This window comes from Notothenia coriiceps, unplaced genomic scaffold (genome assembly GCF_000735185.1).
Source record: "Notothenia coriiceps isolate Sejong01 unplaced genomic scaffold, NC01 NC01_scaffold00034141, whole genome shotgun sequence".
NCBI lineage: Eukaryota > Metazoa > Chordata > Actinopteri > Perciformes > Nototheniidae > Notothenia > Notothenia coriiceps.
The window spans coordinates 21,663-38,753 of NW_011366842.1; the positions used below are offsets into that span (position 1 = coordinate 21,663).

At 41.8% G+C, this 17,091-nt stretch overlaps 2 protein-coding genes across 2 annotated transcripts in view; one reads left to right on the forward strand and one right to left on the reverse strand.

Annotated features, from left to right (window-relative positions):
- Window positions 1-10,727, forward strand: part of mettl24 (methyltransferase like 24) — a 28,022-nt gene extending 17,295 nt beyond the window's left edge. Inside the window, exons 3-5 of the mRNA XM_010790343.1 lie at window positions 2,572-2,705; window positions 7,093-7,318; window positions 9,348-10,727. Coding sequence (XP_010788645.1) covers window positions 2,572-2,705; window positions 7,093-7,318; window positions 9,348-9,665 — 678 coding nt within the window. The 3' untranslated portion in view covers window positions 9,666-10,727. The remainder of the gene's footprint in view (window positions 1-2,571; window positions 2,706-7,092; window positions 7,319-9,347) is intronic.
- A 12-nt stretch (window positions 10,728-10,739) lies between these two features.
- cdc40 (cell division cycle 40 homolog (S. cerevisiae)) overlaps window positions 10,740-17,091 on the reverse strand; it is a 16,992-nt gene continuing 10,640 nt past the window's right edge. Inside the window, exons 13-15 of the mRNA XM_010790344.1 lie at window positions 14,781-14,857; window positions 11,549-11,693; window positions 10,740-11,318 (exon numbers count right to left, since the gene is read on the reverse strand). Of these exons, the coding sequence (XP_010788646.1) occupies window positions 11,141-11,318; window positions 11,549-11,693; window positions 14,781-14,857 (400 nt within the window). The 3' untranslated portion in view covers window positions 10,740-11,140. The remainder of the gene's footprint in view (window positions 11,319-11,548; window positions 11,694-14,780; window positions 14,858-17,091) is intronic.

Below are 17,091 nucleotides of genomic sequence, written 5' to 3' on the forward strand. Positions count from 1 at the left end.
TACAAGGACAGAGCGAAAGAGATTGTATGTGTGTGACTCTGTATTTGTGGGAAGCTGTTGAAGGGAACTGCCCATCNCATACACCACTGACAGCTTGGCGAGGGTGGGGGGGAGTTGGGGGGTGCGCCTACTGCAGCTATCCTCAGCCTGTAATGCTGACTGACACAGTGCCTGGTGGAGCAGTTACTCAGAGAGATGGCCTGCGACACAACTGTCTAATCAATAGGAGTCAGAGTATGTTGCATAAATGCACCAGTACACACACATATAGGAGGAAGTGGTTATATGAATGTATTTTTAACAGCATGAAATGCACTGCAGAACATTTTTCTGCTTTTCTAAGCAACATAAGTATGTACTGTTCATTTTAATACGTGCTCAATGCAAACGAGTCGTTTTTCACAGCCCTGTATTCAGTTCAAGGTGTTCAGCAGTTCAATGCCAGGTCTGCACACGTAGGAAAATAATCAAGAGTGATTTTTTATTTCAGTGCTCTCTTTGAGTGCTGATGAATGCTTTCAGCTGGAACACATTAAGAGAGACAGGCATAATGAAGCATGTTCAAAACTAATTGAAAAACATTATTGCGCTGCCCACATGTACAGTACAAATCTGGTGCCTTTTGTAACAACACTGCACTTGACTCAGCTGGTCGCTGCCTGACCTGTCACTGAACTGTGAAAGGGCCACACCACCCGCTAGGATAGGTGTTGGAGTACACTACCTAGTGATGAGTTGGATCAGGACTCTGCCAGGAATGATGTACCATGTCACTGATTCTCTCTGTCATTGTAATGGAGAGTGCATCAAGACACAGCCACAGGAGGGTAGTTTTCTGTTTGGGAACATCAGAATTGCTTTTCTGGGCCTTTGCTTCATCTGACAGAGACGGTGTATTTACCCATCTGGGTTTGGAGTGATTTGCTGCCCCAAGTGAGGAGTTCAAGTATCTTGAAGTCTTATTCGTGAGTCAGGAAGAAAATATATGTGAAATCGACAGGCAGATAGGTGCAACAAGAGCTGAAGGCAATCTACAATTGTTGGGAAGATGGAGCTAAGCAATGAAGGCAAAGCTTTTGTTGTGGGAGAAAGGTTGAGATTGCAGATACAAGAAGCCCATATGAGCTTCCTGTTTATGGTGACCGGACTCAGCCTTAGAGAAAGAGTTGCTGCTTCTTTAAATCAAAAGGAGCCCTTTGATTTGGTAAGGACATTTGATCAGGATGCTTCCCGCCCCAAGCACAAGTAACAGTTTCAAAAGTCAATTTTAAGTTAACAATAGACATGATTACATAAGGCTGGCACACAGTTTCCATTGTTCCTTGGCAACATAATTAATTTAGAAAGCACTCATCCTTTCTTCATTCTTTCTTGCTGTAGAACATTTAGCTCAGGTTTCATTTCATTGACCCTGTCAAACTATGTCAGCTTGAACAATATATAATACACAGTGGGCAGTACAAAATGCACTGATCCCATCTTGTTTACACTTGAATGATGGACAGTCGAACCATAGATTTATGTTTCAATTCATCATGTCTGAGCTAATATTGTTCCTTCTCTGCAAACTGAATCTCTGCAGCAGAAGGAGCTTAAAGAAACCAGACAGCAAACATTTGAGCAGCAGCTCCTGAGCCAGAGCTTGGTATCTTTTTGTGAAACTGCAGATGTATACACAACCAACACGCTGACATGTATGCACATGTTTACAGGGTATATGTGCACAGTTTATGCAGGTGCATGATTTATATAAACAACGGCTCTCCCATAAACACACTGAAAACTCCTAACAATCTGTACATAAAAAGCACATCAAGAAGGATTACTTCAAACTCCTCTTGTTATCAAAATGTATCATCGTACTGCTGAGACTTGGCAGAAGCATCTGCCCCAGCTGTATATCATGATGAATAGTATGCATATTGTAGTTTGACACTGAGGCCCAAACACACACTAGCCCAGGGTCAAATTCAGCAGCAGCTTTCACTGATTTATAACATTTATGTTAAGATATTTTAAGAAAATATGTTCATCAAATCAGGAAAGGTCAGGGAGTGTCAACCAAGCTGCCACTCTTAACTTTTAAATGCTGGCTCCTAATCTATTGTGACTAATGCTGTTTAACACAAATGCACTGAGAACAAAATGTGTCATAAGCTTAAGACCGACCACAAACGGTCCTTTTAATGCCTGGTTCAACTTCATTTACACTCCAAAATATTACAAATCATACATTCATCCAGTAAATGATGCTTGCCACACATAAGTGCTTAAATGCTCGCTGTATACATAAGGTTATGGTTGTTGTCAACACCCATAACCTCAACAACTTGTTGAGGTTATTGCATGATGTACTAACATACTTTACAGCTCCTTAAGCACAGGAATATTGTGTTAACACTGTGTAGAAAGTAAGTCAATAAAACACATTCCTATAATAGAAATACCAATGATTTCCCATTGTAGTGCTTGTTCTTTCTGATGTAACATTATATGTGTAAAGATATAAGATGCTCTGCTTCTTAATATCAGATATGGCTGTTATAACATGTGTGTTTTTTATGTGTCCAGGTGTCGTGTGCATCTTTGACCGGTGATGAAGCTGCTCAGGAGGGGACCAAAGGGGCCTGGGCTGCATGTCTGGACCCCAAATACAGCCTGAGCCACAGAATACAGAGCAAACACTGCCGGGTTTACTCTTTTGGGTGCGTACAAACAAACACTCCCTTTGCCTTCCAATGAAAACATTCATTCCCAAACGCAAATCTTTACCTTCCACATCTCATCTAAATCATAATGATGATCACAAAAATTATTAAACCAGATTCTAGACAAGCTGTCGTGTGCTGCATCTGTAGAGCAACGGATGTGTTCACAACATTAGTTTTCTGTGGGTTATCTGTAGGTGCGACAGATATTCAGAGCATCTGGTTCTGTGGCAGGCTGTGATATCTCTACTGACAATTGTCACTGTTGCTTCACCCGTAGCTATTTACTTCTTTTCCAGGGTTTTCTCTAACTACTTCCTCAAAGAATAACGGCTATTTTCCACATAATACAGGATCTCTGTCTCTACGTTCCCTGTTCTGTTCGCCTTGTCTTTTTATGTCTTCATTTTAAAGACTAATTGCCAACGGAACATATTTTTTATCAGAATCTGTCTTTCTCTGACAACTTTGAAATGTTCAGCTCACCTTTTTGTGCCGGGTAGCAGTTGTATTCTTCTCTTTTGTGTGGTTACCTCAGTTTTCTGGGCAATTTAATTTGATGAGTAACACGGTAATAAGAGTATAGATAAGCCTCTATCGGCCTGAGCTATACCTCCAACATCAGCGTGGAACGTCACATCCACTCCACCTCTGCTTCCTCTGCTTGAGTGGCAAGTAATCTGGAATGGAGTCAGCCAGGCCACCGAGGTATTTGACCTTCTTAAGATTGGAGAGTCAATCACTGCCATTTGGCTTTGTGTCGAGGATCAGTTCGGCTCGGCTTATTCCCTGCTGGGCCTCTGCTGGGCTGAGGTGCTGCGAAGGTCTCGAGGGATTTTCCTGCAAGAGAGAGGGAGCTTATTAATTTGACTGTTGAGAGACAGAACAGGTGTGCTGTTATCAAGGCAGGCAGGGCACAGATACTGATGCGGGAGAGAAAGGGGGCGGGTGGGGGGGAATGGCTGCTTTTAGCTTCCTGCTTTTCTTTGGAGAAGAGCTCAGGGGTCAAGTGGAGAGATTGGAGGAAAACACATCTGATATCCTCCGGCTGATTGATGGGGAGTCACTCGTGCAGGCCAGCTACATGGCAATGCAACAAAAGTAAAGGGAATACTACGTGTCCTCTCAGTGATTTATGCAAAAATGTAACATTTGACCTGAATATCAGCTTGGGAAAATGTGACTCACAGCTCTGATTTTCTCATGTCAATGAAAGACACATTACCATTGTTCCTTCTATCTATCTGATCCCTTAAAGACTCTGGAAGGAATTCAAATTGCTCTTAGTCGCCCCTCAACTCTGGCTTATGCAATAACAGCGAGATGACCTTAAAAATAAAATTCAATGAAAAAATTGAGTTTATGCTAACAAAAGAAAAGTCCTAAGAGCCCAGAATAACAGTTCAACACGGCAAACTGCTCTCTAAAGTTCTACCTTTACAGAATTTGCCAAGGGATGTTCTCCTCTCTGTGTCCCCTATCTGACCTAGATTCATAGCACACACAAATACACACACACACACACACACACACACACACACACACACACACACACACACACACACACACACACACACACACACACACACACACACACACAAAGAGACTTCATGGTCATACTCTTGAATCTATACCAGGTATGCTGAGTATCCTACTGTACAGCAGACTTGCATAACCCTCCACTACAGTCCACTGATGCTCATAAGTTCATATCACTGACTGTAATGAAAATGTCAAGTACTAATAGAACTTTAAGTCTGTGTACACTGCTGAACACAGTGCATTACCGAGTATGTACAATTGTGTGTGTACTCCTGCGTGCATTTGAGTATGTGTGTGTGTGTGTGTGTGTGTGTGTGTGTGTGTGTGTGTGTGTGTGTGTGTGTGTGTGTGTGTGTGTGTGTGTGTGTGTGTGTGTGTGTGTTTACGAGTGAGACGTCTAATTTGAATACAGTTTAACGAGGCGTGGACGGCTGTGTCTGGGCAGGATGAGCTGCTGCTCTGTGATTGGTCACATGGTGGGGGATGCGGGTGCGGAGTGGGGGGGTCACAGGAAGTTTTTCCACATGAAAGAGCAGTTATCCACCTTTGACCTCTGATACTCCATCTTACCTCTCTCATCCTCCATCATCCTCTTATGCTAGTGTCAATGATAATACCATACATTATTAGATGCTTACTGTAATCAAAGGTTTTTTAAGAGGATGAATCATCCACTGTATAAAAATCACATTCTTGACAGACAAAGTAAGCCTCTGAACTTGTCAGCAGCCGTTCAAACATCCTAATAAAGCTACTAGTGGCTCCATTAGATGTCTTTGTCCCTTTTTAAAAGTGTCTTCCTAGCAACATTAGAAAGAAGAAATTATGAATTAGAATATAGAATTAGAACATAGAAACTAGTAGCAAAATATCATATTTATGCCATAAAATGTACAACCTTACTGTACGTCTTCATGTATACATAAAATCCTACCATGAAGCATTAAATACTGCAGGTTCTATTAAACTGTGAAAACAAGAGCCTTATATAATAAATCAGATTTGTTATGTGTTCTATTTTGTTTTGTTTATGTCTGCTCTATATAGTTTGTTAATCTTTTAAACAAGTAATAGCATCCCATGCTACTTTTTTTGTGATATTTTGAAACCACTACTGATGCTACTAAATATGAAGTTGGTTTGGCCTTCACTTCATGCAGAAGTACCTCTACTTCAGAAATATTGAAGTTTCTTTTAAATTTGGAGACAGTGCTACACCCTAATAACACTTGTTTTAAGGGCCAGTTCATAATAACTGCATTCCAGGTAGGTGAAACTGTTTCACGGCACTGAAAGGGTTTCTTTTACTTAAAAAAGTTCCTCTAACTACAACTTTGCCTGCAGACTGTAGTCCATGTACTTATAAAGCCGAGGGCATAGCTCATTAAACATGCACATGTAAATGAGCTGTAATGTGTAACATGAGGGGCGCGGCAGTGAGAGAAAGAGAGAGAAAGAAGGAGGTGAAGAGACAGACAGTCATGGAGACAGCAATATTGTTCGAACACGATGCTATTTGAAACCAAGGGAACAATGTCAGGGGGGATTGATAAAAAGGCATGGGGGTAGGAAGCCCACTCAACCTTTGGTAAACATCCTCAGCCACCTCTGAGGTCCACAACCTCCAGAGGCTGTTGACATTATAGTTCAGAGCGAGGACAGACATAATTAAGGCTCTGTTTATCAGATTAACAAATCCATCGTGTGATTGTGACTCCTCACACGCACACACATCTTCATATCTGGTTGCCATGACATTCTAGTCAACAGAGTGTCACTGCTGTGGCACGGTCTCAGGAGAGAGGATATTACAGCTAGTAGAGACCGGCCCTGTCATACACAAGTGCTCCTGATGTGCTGTGATTCCAACACTCATGAGTAATCCCTGATCGCTGTCTTCTGAAGTGTCACTGCAGCGATTCCTGGTCAAAACACCCCCTCAGAGAATAATTGAAATATTGATTTGGTGAAACAAACGTCTAGTTGCATCTCAATCTCTCATATAGTCGTCCCTCATCTGCCTGCTAGTGGGATGCATTCACAGACCAAGTGCCTCATCTTTAAAAGCATGTACAGCTTGTGTTGCGAAATGAACTCCCTGCTGTAATTACAGAATACAGCCGCAGCACAAACTAGACTAAAGGGAATGTGGAGACAATGACTGAGAACGGAAGAAAGGGAGACAATTGCAGAATTAGAGAGGAGAGGGGTGGTAAAAAGAGAATAGCAGCAACAGAAAGAATATAAAAGTTAGGGAGAGAGTCTTTGATTTATTTCTATCTCGATAGGAAGTTTCCCATTGATTATTTATTTATTGCTTTTAGGGTGGCAGGTGAATTCAGTATCGCAGTGAAGTGTGTTGTTTGATGCAGATTGTCCGTACCATCTCTGTCATTAACCATGCTTCTTCGTTACATAAAATAAATGTCTGGGTCTTTGATTAAAATGAGTTCTTAACAAACCGTATTGCAATACATGTCAGTTTTGTAGTTTCAGCTCAATTTACATTGGAGTGAAACCTGTGAAATGCATTAAATTCCCATCAGCCTCAGCTTTAATTTGTGTATATTGTCGAACAGCAAAACAGGATAATTTAAAATGATGATGAGCTTAGACAACATTAAACTGCTGTTCCACTATAGCTATACGCATTTAGTTTTGTGTATTAAACAAACAAAGCCAAAGTTGTAAAATGTTTTTCTTCATGAACTATAATCAAAAATAAGCTAAATTTTATTTAAATCTCATGACCCCTCTGGACTAAGTACATATTTTTTGCTTATACCAAGAAAGTTTAAATCTAATATATTTAACCTGATTGTCCTGTGCCGTGGTGCTGCAGGCTGGGTGTGGATGACCGGACCTTGGAGCGTTCTCTCTCCAGGGCGGGATGTGAGGTCCACTGCTTCGATCCCAGTCTGAAGCAGCCTCACCTGCAGAAGGCAGACATGTGGCTTCATCGGCTCTCCATAGACTGGAGGGACCCCAACCCGGCCTTCGTCGCCCAGCGTCAGTACGCCATCACCAAGAAACTGGCCACCATCCTAAATGACTTTGGACACAGACAGGTAAGAGTGAAAGCATAAGTGGGGTTGTATATGACATGGTCCCTCACTATAATATACTTGAGGGAAGGGTTTGACACCACCTGGATCTAAATATAATAGATTTTTCTTCAAGTGTCAGCTAGGGAATTCACTTAAATGCCGCTAGCATGCAAACACAAGTCCTTTGCAATCTAACGTAATCCAGTTTATTATGAATCATTCCTCTGTTATCTGTGTCAGGCCCCAGGGTGATAAACCCCCGTATGTCATTTGGTTTTCCTCCTCTAAATATTATCATACTGAATGTTACCTCTCCAAAGCCCCCCAGGGATTGTGTTCAACCGCATCAGATAGGGGATCTGCATACAAGATCAATCATATAGCCCACTGAGAGTATGCATACTAATAAACACAGATATATTTCCAGCAAACATACCTGATTAGGAACAGGCTGAAGGATAATTCAGGGTTAGAGAAGCCAAGCTTTTCTTACATATGTAATGAAGACACAGCTGGATAGCAGACAGATTTATTTCTCTTCCCTTAGCAATAAGGAAACTTACCCAAAGAAAATATTTGACTAGGAGAGGTATTATTAAGATTCAAAATCTATTTTTCAAGAGAGTACACAGGTGGAGTCCACAGAGATTGGATCCGGTTTTGGTGACTATTATTTTAATAAAACAAAAGAAACATCAAAATCTAATACAAAAATTGGGATCAATAAAGTATACATCTATCTATCTATCTATCTAATGGACAGACTAATACAATTTAACACATTCTTGCTCCCCAGATAATGTTGTGACCACAGGCCAAAATGCCTGCTTATAATACACAACTCCTCCTTATAAAATGTTCAGTCTTTTGAAAGAACACAGTGTTTTGTACACAATAGTGTTTCATAGGAGATAGCACACACCTGTTTAAAATGCAAAGCCACGCACGCCTCCTTGTAATGAGGTTTTAATGTTAGAAAATAGTTTGCCGGAGAAGCAAGTCGCAGCAGAACAGTTTCTATTCAAAAGCTTTTGCCGAGCTTTTGCGACAGAAAAAGCAGCAGTGAAGAAACCGAGTGACTCGTTAAAGGTCGAAATATGCATTTGTGCCGCATTTCTTCTCCGTTTCTTAAAGACTACGCAGATGACTCATCCACTGAGCTCTGGGGATCAGCTGAGGTAGCAGACACTGTCACAGCAGTGGCAAAGTCAGTGGCAGGTAGTCGCATCTCATTTATGTAAAAATAAAATGTACATTGGACCGTTGATCATGTTGGTAATTGGACACTACAACAGTATCGTATTATAGTTTCTAGGACTTGTTCAGTTCCACTAATGAGGGCTGGGAGTTCTGTATCGTCACCAAAGGCATCAGACATGTCATGGCCACTTTAATATTATCTGTTACATTTTGTTCTCAGTTTGGTTGTAGATGTGAACATTTCCCACAATTAAAAAAATGAAAAGCACAATGATTTTCCTTTAGCTATCATCTCATGTTATCTTTAATAATGTATAATAATCCTTGACACTACAATGCTCCGGGCTTCTTTTTGATAAATCTAGTTATCTAAATCTCTCCTCTTGTCTTATCACTGCTAATTCAGTAGCTCCATGATGTACTAGCTGAGAAAATGTTAAAGGAGGACTGCTGAGCTTAGGAGGAAGAAAATGACTGTCGCACACATAGGCGTTCAAATACGTAAAGGTCACACAATGGTCATCTTTAGCAATCCAGCAGTTAAAAGAAATCCAGAGATCTTGATGTGTTGAACCTTATACATGCATGAGTCTCCTCACATGAATATGACCTAAGGGTGCTATTAACATTCATCTTATGAAACATTTCCTATCTGCTCCGACACAGCCAGGCTGCTCTCTCTCAATCCATCATCAGCATTGCTAAAGCAAGTACAAAGGCCAAGCTTCACTTACTCCCTTTTCATCTTTTAATAGCTTTTATCTTCAATAATTCCACCGTTTTGTGTAATTTAATAGAACTAATTTATTACCTGAAGAAAAACATCCGATGTGTTTTTCCCTCATTCTAGGTGGATGTACTGAAGGCAGATATGGAGAGCGCAGAGTGGAAGATTTTGGAGAACTTGCTCCTGGAAGGGGTTCTGGACTCCGTGGGGCAGCTGCTGTTGGAGCTCCACCTGCACTGGGCGGGCTTTGAGGTGGGGGGGGACGACCCCTCCGTGGTGCGGTACTGGTTCAGCCTGCTGAAGGAGCTGGAGCGTGCCAACTTCCGCCTCTTCCACGTCCACAGTGACCCAGCCAAACCTCACCTCTTCCTGCATAAGAATGTCCTGAACGCCAGCAGTGTTTACACCCTGAGCTGGGTGAACACAGAGTGGAAGCCTTGAGGGAAGAGAGACGGCGCGATAAACCCAAAAAAAACACATCTTGGTTGGAACAGCTTCTGAATGGAAATATACAAGGTTGTGTCACATGGAGTTTAAGTCGGAGTACACATTCTGCCAGACCACAGCTGTTCCTTAACAGAATGCTCTTATGGCCTGACCTTTCTGCAAAGCTGAGATCCCTGCTCCTACTGGTCCTGCTCTTCCTCTCCTGGCCTGTAGACCTTGGACGTTTATAGGGGCAGAATAATTGCTTTCAGAGGCTCTCTGTGGTCTAACTCATAGTGGTGGTGTTTTGGCTGCAGGTCAGCCTTCGAGTCAGTCAGCTCCGTCGTCATGATCCTATCAGATCAATCCAGATTATAACAGTCTGCACAGGCCTACAGCCCACTCATTAGAACATTAATTAAAAGAAATAGATACATTTTGTTAAAGGGAATGTATTGAATTTGAATATTTTGAGATGGCAATAGGGTGAGCTTTAAAAAAAAAAGAAAAGAGAATGAGCTGTGGTAGTAATGTGTGCAAAGGTAGAGAGATGTCGGAACCGGATGATTTCTGGACAAACAGATGCTTCCCTTTACTTGAACCCTGATATGATTTTTATCTCCAACTGAAAACACAACAGTAATGTGAAGGACGTCAGTGATGCATCTAGATTTGCTCATTTTGATTGTTGGATATTTGAATGAATATGTGTGGGAGTGCGTGGGAAAAAGACAAAAAGAATTCATGAACTTCAATTATTTCCTTCCCATATTGCAGTGTCCTGGGTTGTAATGAAAGAAAACCAACAATTGAGGTCCACACAAAGCAGCATTGTGTGACTGTCATTTCTTTTCCTCCTTTCAGTTTGTGTGTGGTGTACAATAAGCCTCACTCACTATATCTCTGCTGCACCACAAGTTAACCAACAAACTTTCTCTGAAAACAAATCACTGGGATTGCCAACCTCAAAAAATGCTTAATATTTAAATGAAATGTAATAAAGAAAGTTAACAAAAGGTTTCTCCTCAGGTTTTGTGTTAAATTCTGGCTGAATAAACATTTTGTCCAAAGAACCAATGCTTCATTTTCTTAAGAAGTCAAATGTACATGTTTATTTCCACACAGCGATGGTCTTACAATTGAAAGTTAATAATGGTTACTACATATTACAAAAGAAAAGCTACAAAGAACATTGCAACAACAACAACAACAAAAATCTGAAATAATGTCATGGTTCCCCTCTAATATTCCGAATGCAGTAGAAACTATTTAAAAAGTATGCTTGTGGTCATCTTTGTACAGATAATACATAATTTGAACTCTCACGACGGGATACAAAAATATGCTGCTACAATGAGACTGGATACCAGTCCTGTGGCTCTCACTTTAGGGCTTTCAAAAAATGTCCCTTTCCGTCTCTCTACAGTGAACCAGTTCTGTTCCATTTCCCAGAACCCCTTGCCCAAACAGAAACACGCTCCATCACATATTTAATCCCAGAGTTTGATTAGTCCATCCCATCCGCAGGTGATGACCTTGGAGGTTTCGTGCGGGTGCCACAGTGCGCTGATGCACACTTTGTCGTGAGCCTTGATCCTGTGGTAGAGCTTGGTGGTCTTCCAATCCCAAATGTTCAGCTTCCCATCCGCATCTCCTGACACCACATAGCTGGGGGAAAAGGTCCAGAAAAATAGACGAAGAGAGAAGAGAGAGAGAGAGAGGATGGAAAGATTAGCACTTTGCTAAAAAACGTTACCTGCCAAAAGGTGGGAGTCTGTTTTTCATTTACTGGAACAAGTGATTTTAGAATGTTATTTTTAAACATTCAACCCTTATCTCTTTCATATCTCTTATGAAAGCGTTAGACTCTGCTATATCGGAAAATTAAAAAGGCGTACCTCATGTCTGGGGAGAAGTCCACTTGGCAGGCATAGCCAGCCACCATGTGACCTTTGAAGACCTTCTTCTTGTTCAGTCGGAAGCGGTTTTGGGCCCCAAAGATCAGAATCTGGTTGTCCATGGACTGACAAGCCAGCCATTTACCTGGGGTTGGAAACAAGCAAAGACAATGACGCAACCGGCTCATCTCAAACGGTGCTGCACACAGTACAATACTGTTCCACATGCTCACAAAATCACTGAGAACACATTATTTCAAGTATTATGGTATTGGATGTATTGTATAAGAAATGCATGGCCTATATTAAGTAGGGCAGCCGTTTGTGTTAGTAGTAATCATTTCAATATGCAGACATATGGAAGCTCTAAAAGCTGTCATAGCAAGTTTCAAAGTGCCCATTTGCTCGCTATTTTGTCTCATTAGCATGAATCTGCTCAGCCATATGTTTAACAAGCAGCCACTGTAGAATCATGACGCTGCGTGCCACTGATTTGAATATGCACTAAACCTGGCAGTCTAACTACTCTGATCTAGTGCGGCATTAAGTAGAGCTTTTAACCTTGGGGTAAAAATACTTCCAAAACAGAATTCCACAGAAAAAAAGGCACACACATTTGGTAGATGACACTCGTGAACTCAACATTTTGCCATCATTCAAACTAAAAGGTTGAGACGTTGAATAGTTATTAATCAGTGACTGCCTCGTTCAGATCTACTCTAAAGGTTTTACAGCCTCAAAGTCACTATACAGTGATTAGAGGCAGCGCTAAAGCATTACACGACTCACTGCACTTCTTGAAAGGAAACATGATTATTAATGTGGGATGAGACAGAGATCTAGTGTTGTGTTTCCTTGTCTTACATCCTCCCTCTCAAAACATAAATAAAAAAAGACGCTAAATGTCAAATGCAATACGTGCAGAAGAACGAAAACAACTTGGCCAATTTCAGCAGCGCACTCCAACGCTCTGTACAGATAAAACAGGAGAGGTGGGGCTTGGTGCCATTTAGCGTGAGAGAAAACTGAATGGTCCCCCACTGAGAACACATTCATTATTCACCTGCTCCAAAGAAACTAACCATGTTGGCACAAATAAGAACGCTGCTGCCTAAAGCAAAGGGAGGAGACAAGGGAACGTGTAAGGGAGAGGATGAAAGGGAGGAATCAAAGAAGGTAGAGAGGGAAGGAACAGACAGAAGAGCCGAGTTTGATGGTAGCTGATGGAGTACAAGAGGGAATTCCTGATTCAAAAGGAAGCCTTACATTCGAAGAGGGAGTTATTTGAGGTGTGAGCTTCTATGAGAAGTCTCTCTGTGTCAGACCGAGGCTTCTTACATCCTCCACTCACATCTGTGGAAAGTCATTGGTTCAGCTGTCCAGCAGCAAGTTCATTCCATTCTCCCACTGTGTCGCATAATGCATCAAATAATGATGTCCTGATCACAACCGAGTCCCGTTCCTGGGCTGACAACTTTCATTGTTTCTTACATGGTAAATTGCACGGTGCCTACGGGGAGGAACATAACATACAAATACTGTAAAGGAATCTCTGCATTTTGGAAAAAACGCGTATTTGCTTTATTGAGTAAGTTTGATAGGGTCAAAAAAACTTCCAACAGTTACAGCTCCTCTAAAGCTCACATGTTGAATTCAAAAAGGCATCTTAAGATCACAACGTTTCTGACGGTTTGGCCAGGAGCAAAGACTTCTTGGCAATCAACTCACAAGAGAAGAATTGGCCTTTTAACCAAATATAGTTTTCCTTTTGATGCCATCCTCTAATATTTTATAAAAGGTCCCGAAGCCATTTCATTATTATCTTTGAATGGAGGAGAGTATCTCTCCATCTAAAGTTCAAACACTAAAATAAAGGCTAAACAACTGAGCTTCCTTTTACCCAGTGCAAACTCTCTTTCCCGACGTGGTTACATGTCATTAATTGAAACTGCTGGCTGCTCTACAGTTCACTCCCTCACAACACTGTGCATTTAGGAGACTTCATAGTGTTTCAATAGAGCCCAATGGGGCTGTTTGTGACAGCTGGCGTGCTAGGAGCAAACACACACAGGATTGGAGATGAATTAGGACTATACAGTCGATATATCAGAAACGCTCAACCCTGATGACCGGTTCTGAACTTTCAACCCCCATATTCACTTCCTTTTCTAAATTCCTTTAAGCAATGACCAACTCTTACAGGTATGAATCAACTCCAATCTGGCCAAATAAGTTTAAGTTCCCCAGAGTAGGGCTGCACGATTAATCGATTTTAAAACGAAATCGCTATTTGAAATGATGCAATTATCAAATCGCAAAGCGTTCTTCTTGTGTGTCAGTCATCTACACACAATCAGAAGTGCTGTGCTCCACATGTACCAGCCATTGTTAACCAATCAGAAGTGCTGTGCTCCACATGAACCAGCCATTGTTAACCAATCAGAAGTGCTGTGCTCCACATGTACCAGCCATTGTTAACCAATCAGAAGTGCTGTGCTCCACATGTACCAGCCATTGTTAACCAATCAGAAGTGCTGTGCTCCACATGTACCAACCATTGTTAACCAATCAGAAGTGCTGTGCTCCACATGTACCAGCCATTGTTAACCAATCAGAAGTGCTGTGCTCCACATGGACCAACCATTGTTAACCAATCAGAAGTGCTGTGCTCCACATGGACCAACCATTGTTAACCAATCAGAAGTGCTGTGCTCCACATGGACCAAGCCATTGTTAACCAATCAGAAGTGCTGTGCTCCACATGCACCAGACGTTGTTAACCAATCAGAAGTGGCCCATGATAGAAGGTGATATACAGATTGATCCAATCACCTGCCAAGTATTTTTGAAAGTGCCTGCCCTTGGCTTCCAATGGAGCTTTCCTAGATGGTTTGGTGAAAAAGACCATCTGAGCCAGGTTAATAATGCTCCATCACATGTTTTACATCTATTACAGGGTGAATCTTAAACTGAAGCTTGACTTTAAAGCAACCCAACGGAAGTGTCATGTAAGTTTAGTTCTTTCACTCGTAGCTCGGGCTGCGGGGGTGCTAGAGACGGGAGCACGTTGATGCGCATTTTACAATAAACTTCCGTTGGGTCGCTTCAAAACAAATATCGCAATATCTGTCAGAAAAATCGCAATTCCATTATTTCCCCAAATCGTGCAGCCCTACCCCAGAGTCTTCTGTACTTTGCCTGACAGCATCTGTGGGAGGATTTGAGTACTCACCGTTGGGAGAAAGTGTCACCGCTGGCATGGAGTGCATGCTGGGCTCGGCGATGTACTTGAAGTCCACTGGGATGTCCCTGAAAAAAGAAACAAAGCACTGTGACTAAACTTGAAGGTGGGTTAAACACAGGATGAGACAACAACCGAAGAGAAAAACATTTAATGAGCTGCAGTTTGTTCATTGCAACTAATTATGCAGTCTCAAAAATGCTCACAGGCGGAGGAGGAACAATGGAGGAACACCATTACAGCTAACAGTATGTAAACAACTCTGCTCTGCTCTGCCTCTGCTTTGGGAGAGATAGGAAACTTGGCTAGTTAAACTTAAGTGGACGGCAGGAGATCATTCAAATCTACAAAGCTGCGTGTGTCTGCCAGCATGACAGTTTCCTCTTTTTCTATACCGTGTAACTTTGGTGTCACTCGAGTAAGTGCCCTGCTCTCCTCCTGCCATCTGCTTTAACTAAAGCCATGCCTGAGATGAGTAAGAGCTTCAGCAAGGGGGTCGCACCGTATTCAGACGAGCGCACAAGACCAAAGATGGGCTTTGAAGAACTTAAGACAAGAGTTTGCCGAGAAATGTTCACATTAAACACACAACTCATGCACACACACAGGCAGACATTTAAAAAAAAGAGGGGGCAGGGTTTGTCAGATTCAATGTCAGCAGACATGCAAAGATAAACTCAGGAAAGACAAGAGATCTCTTCATCAGAGCTCCAGAAATAACCGTGTGAATGTTGTGTATTCTGCAGAGAGGTGGGAGAGGAAGAGGAAAACACACGACAAACATTCTATACACTGGGGATGATCATGAATAATAGATGATTGTTTACGGTGTCAATCAAGATAGGTTAAATTGACGACGCTGAAAGAGGATTTCTTTTATAATTTCGTATGTGTGAACTTTGGTTTGTCAGGCATAATATCTGCAGTAAGGTTCGGGTTAAGTGTAGAAATCAGACTGTTTGTTTGTAGCTGGAACAAATGCAAAAATCAGAACACATAAATACTAGTATTGACTAAAGAGCAGGGCTGTCCCGAATACCATTTTTCGGGCTCCGGATATTCGGTAGTAATCAGCAGCGAATATTCGGCCCGCGCAGTATTGTTGTTTTATAGTTATTTGTTAATGTAACCCAATTTGTGTTCTTTGAAATTGAAAAGGATATCGCTTTGTGTTTGTTACTTTTGTTGCAGTGGTATATGTCTTAAGTGTAATTTGACTCGGTTTCCTATTTATGGACATGATTTTATTTTTGAAGGACAGTTAGCGCAGTTGACAGGAAGTTGTTGTTGCTTTGGAAACAATGTGACGGAGATTAACGGAGAAAAGGAATATCTACATATAAAGACGGAGGAAGTAAACGATAACGTTTATGGTTAAGTGTTAGCACCACCCGAAGAGGCACAAGCTCTTACGTTGATATTGGAGATTTCAATAAATTCAATTTGGGGAAAAAACAAACAAAACGAATAACGAAATTGAAACCCGAATAGTACTCCAACGAACGAATATTTGGGTAAAGCCCTACTGAAGAGTACATTGATATTTCTTTCCTTTTAATGACTTCTGCGTTGGTATAGTCATGACTAATGGACAAATATTAATATAATGTTAATATTTGGGTTGGCAGGCCGCTTTTAAAAATAGCTCAGGAGATAATGAAAGTCATTCTGGAGGGAAATGCTCCTCGATGACACGGCAGTTCACTTTCTGTCGTGTGGGATTCCAACTATGTCCTCCCCTCGGCTCTGCACATTTTTACAGCTTTCTGGATCCCCTTTTCCCCCAATCCATCATCATGCCATACGTCCCTTCTTAGCCCACCGTTTCATCGGCCTCTGACAGATGTGTTTTTGAACAAGAGCTAATTCCCCTTGTTGGCACAGAGCAGCACATTTTATATTGATTGTAATCCTCACTCAACTCATACACCAACACCAAATCTTCACTCCCAGAGGACAAACCCCGGCTGCGGTTAAACTCTCTCCCAAACAAACTTGAGTTAAAATGAGCATGGCATTTGAATCACGCCTCTTAGACTGTGTTGTGAATGACTTTAGATGTGCTGCCTCACAAGCTTGTCTAAGCATCTGCACATCCTCACCCTCCCCTCCCCTCTACTGAAGACATGAGAATTCTCTGGTCAAATCTGCCGTGTAGCCGCTCTCACGGGAGGGGTTAGCCGAGAGCCAGGTGGTAACCGGGGGAGACAGAGGGACACTAAAGCCACTCTCTGGCCGAGCATACCACTCGCCCATTCGCTCCTACGCTGCATTTAGAAAGTTCATGGGAGACCCCCCCCCC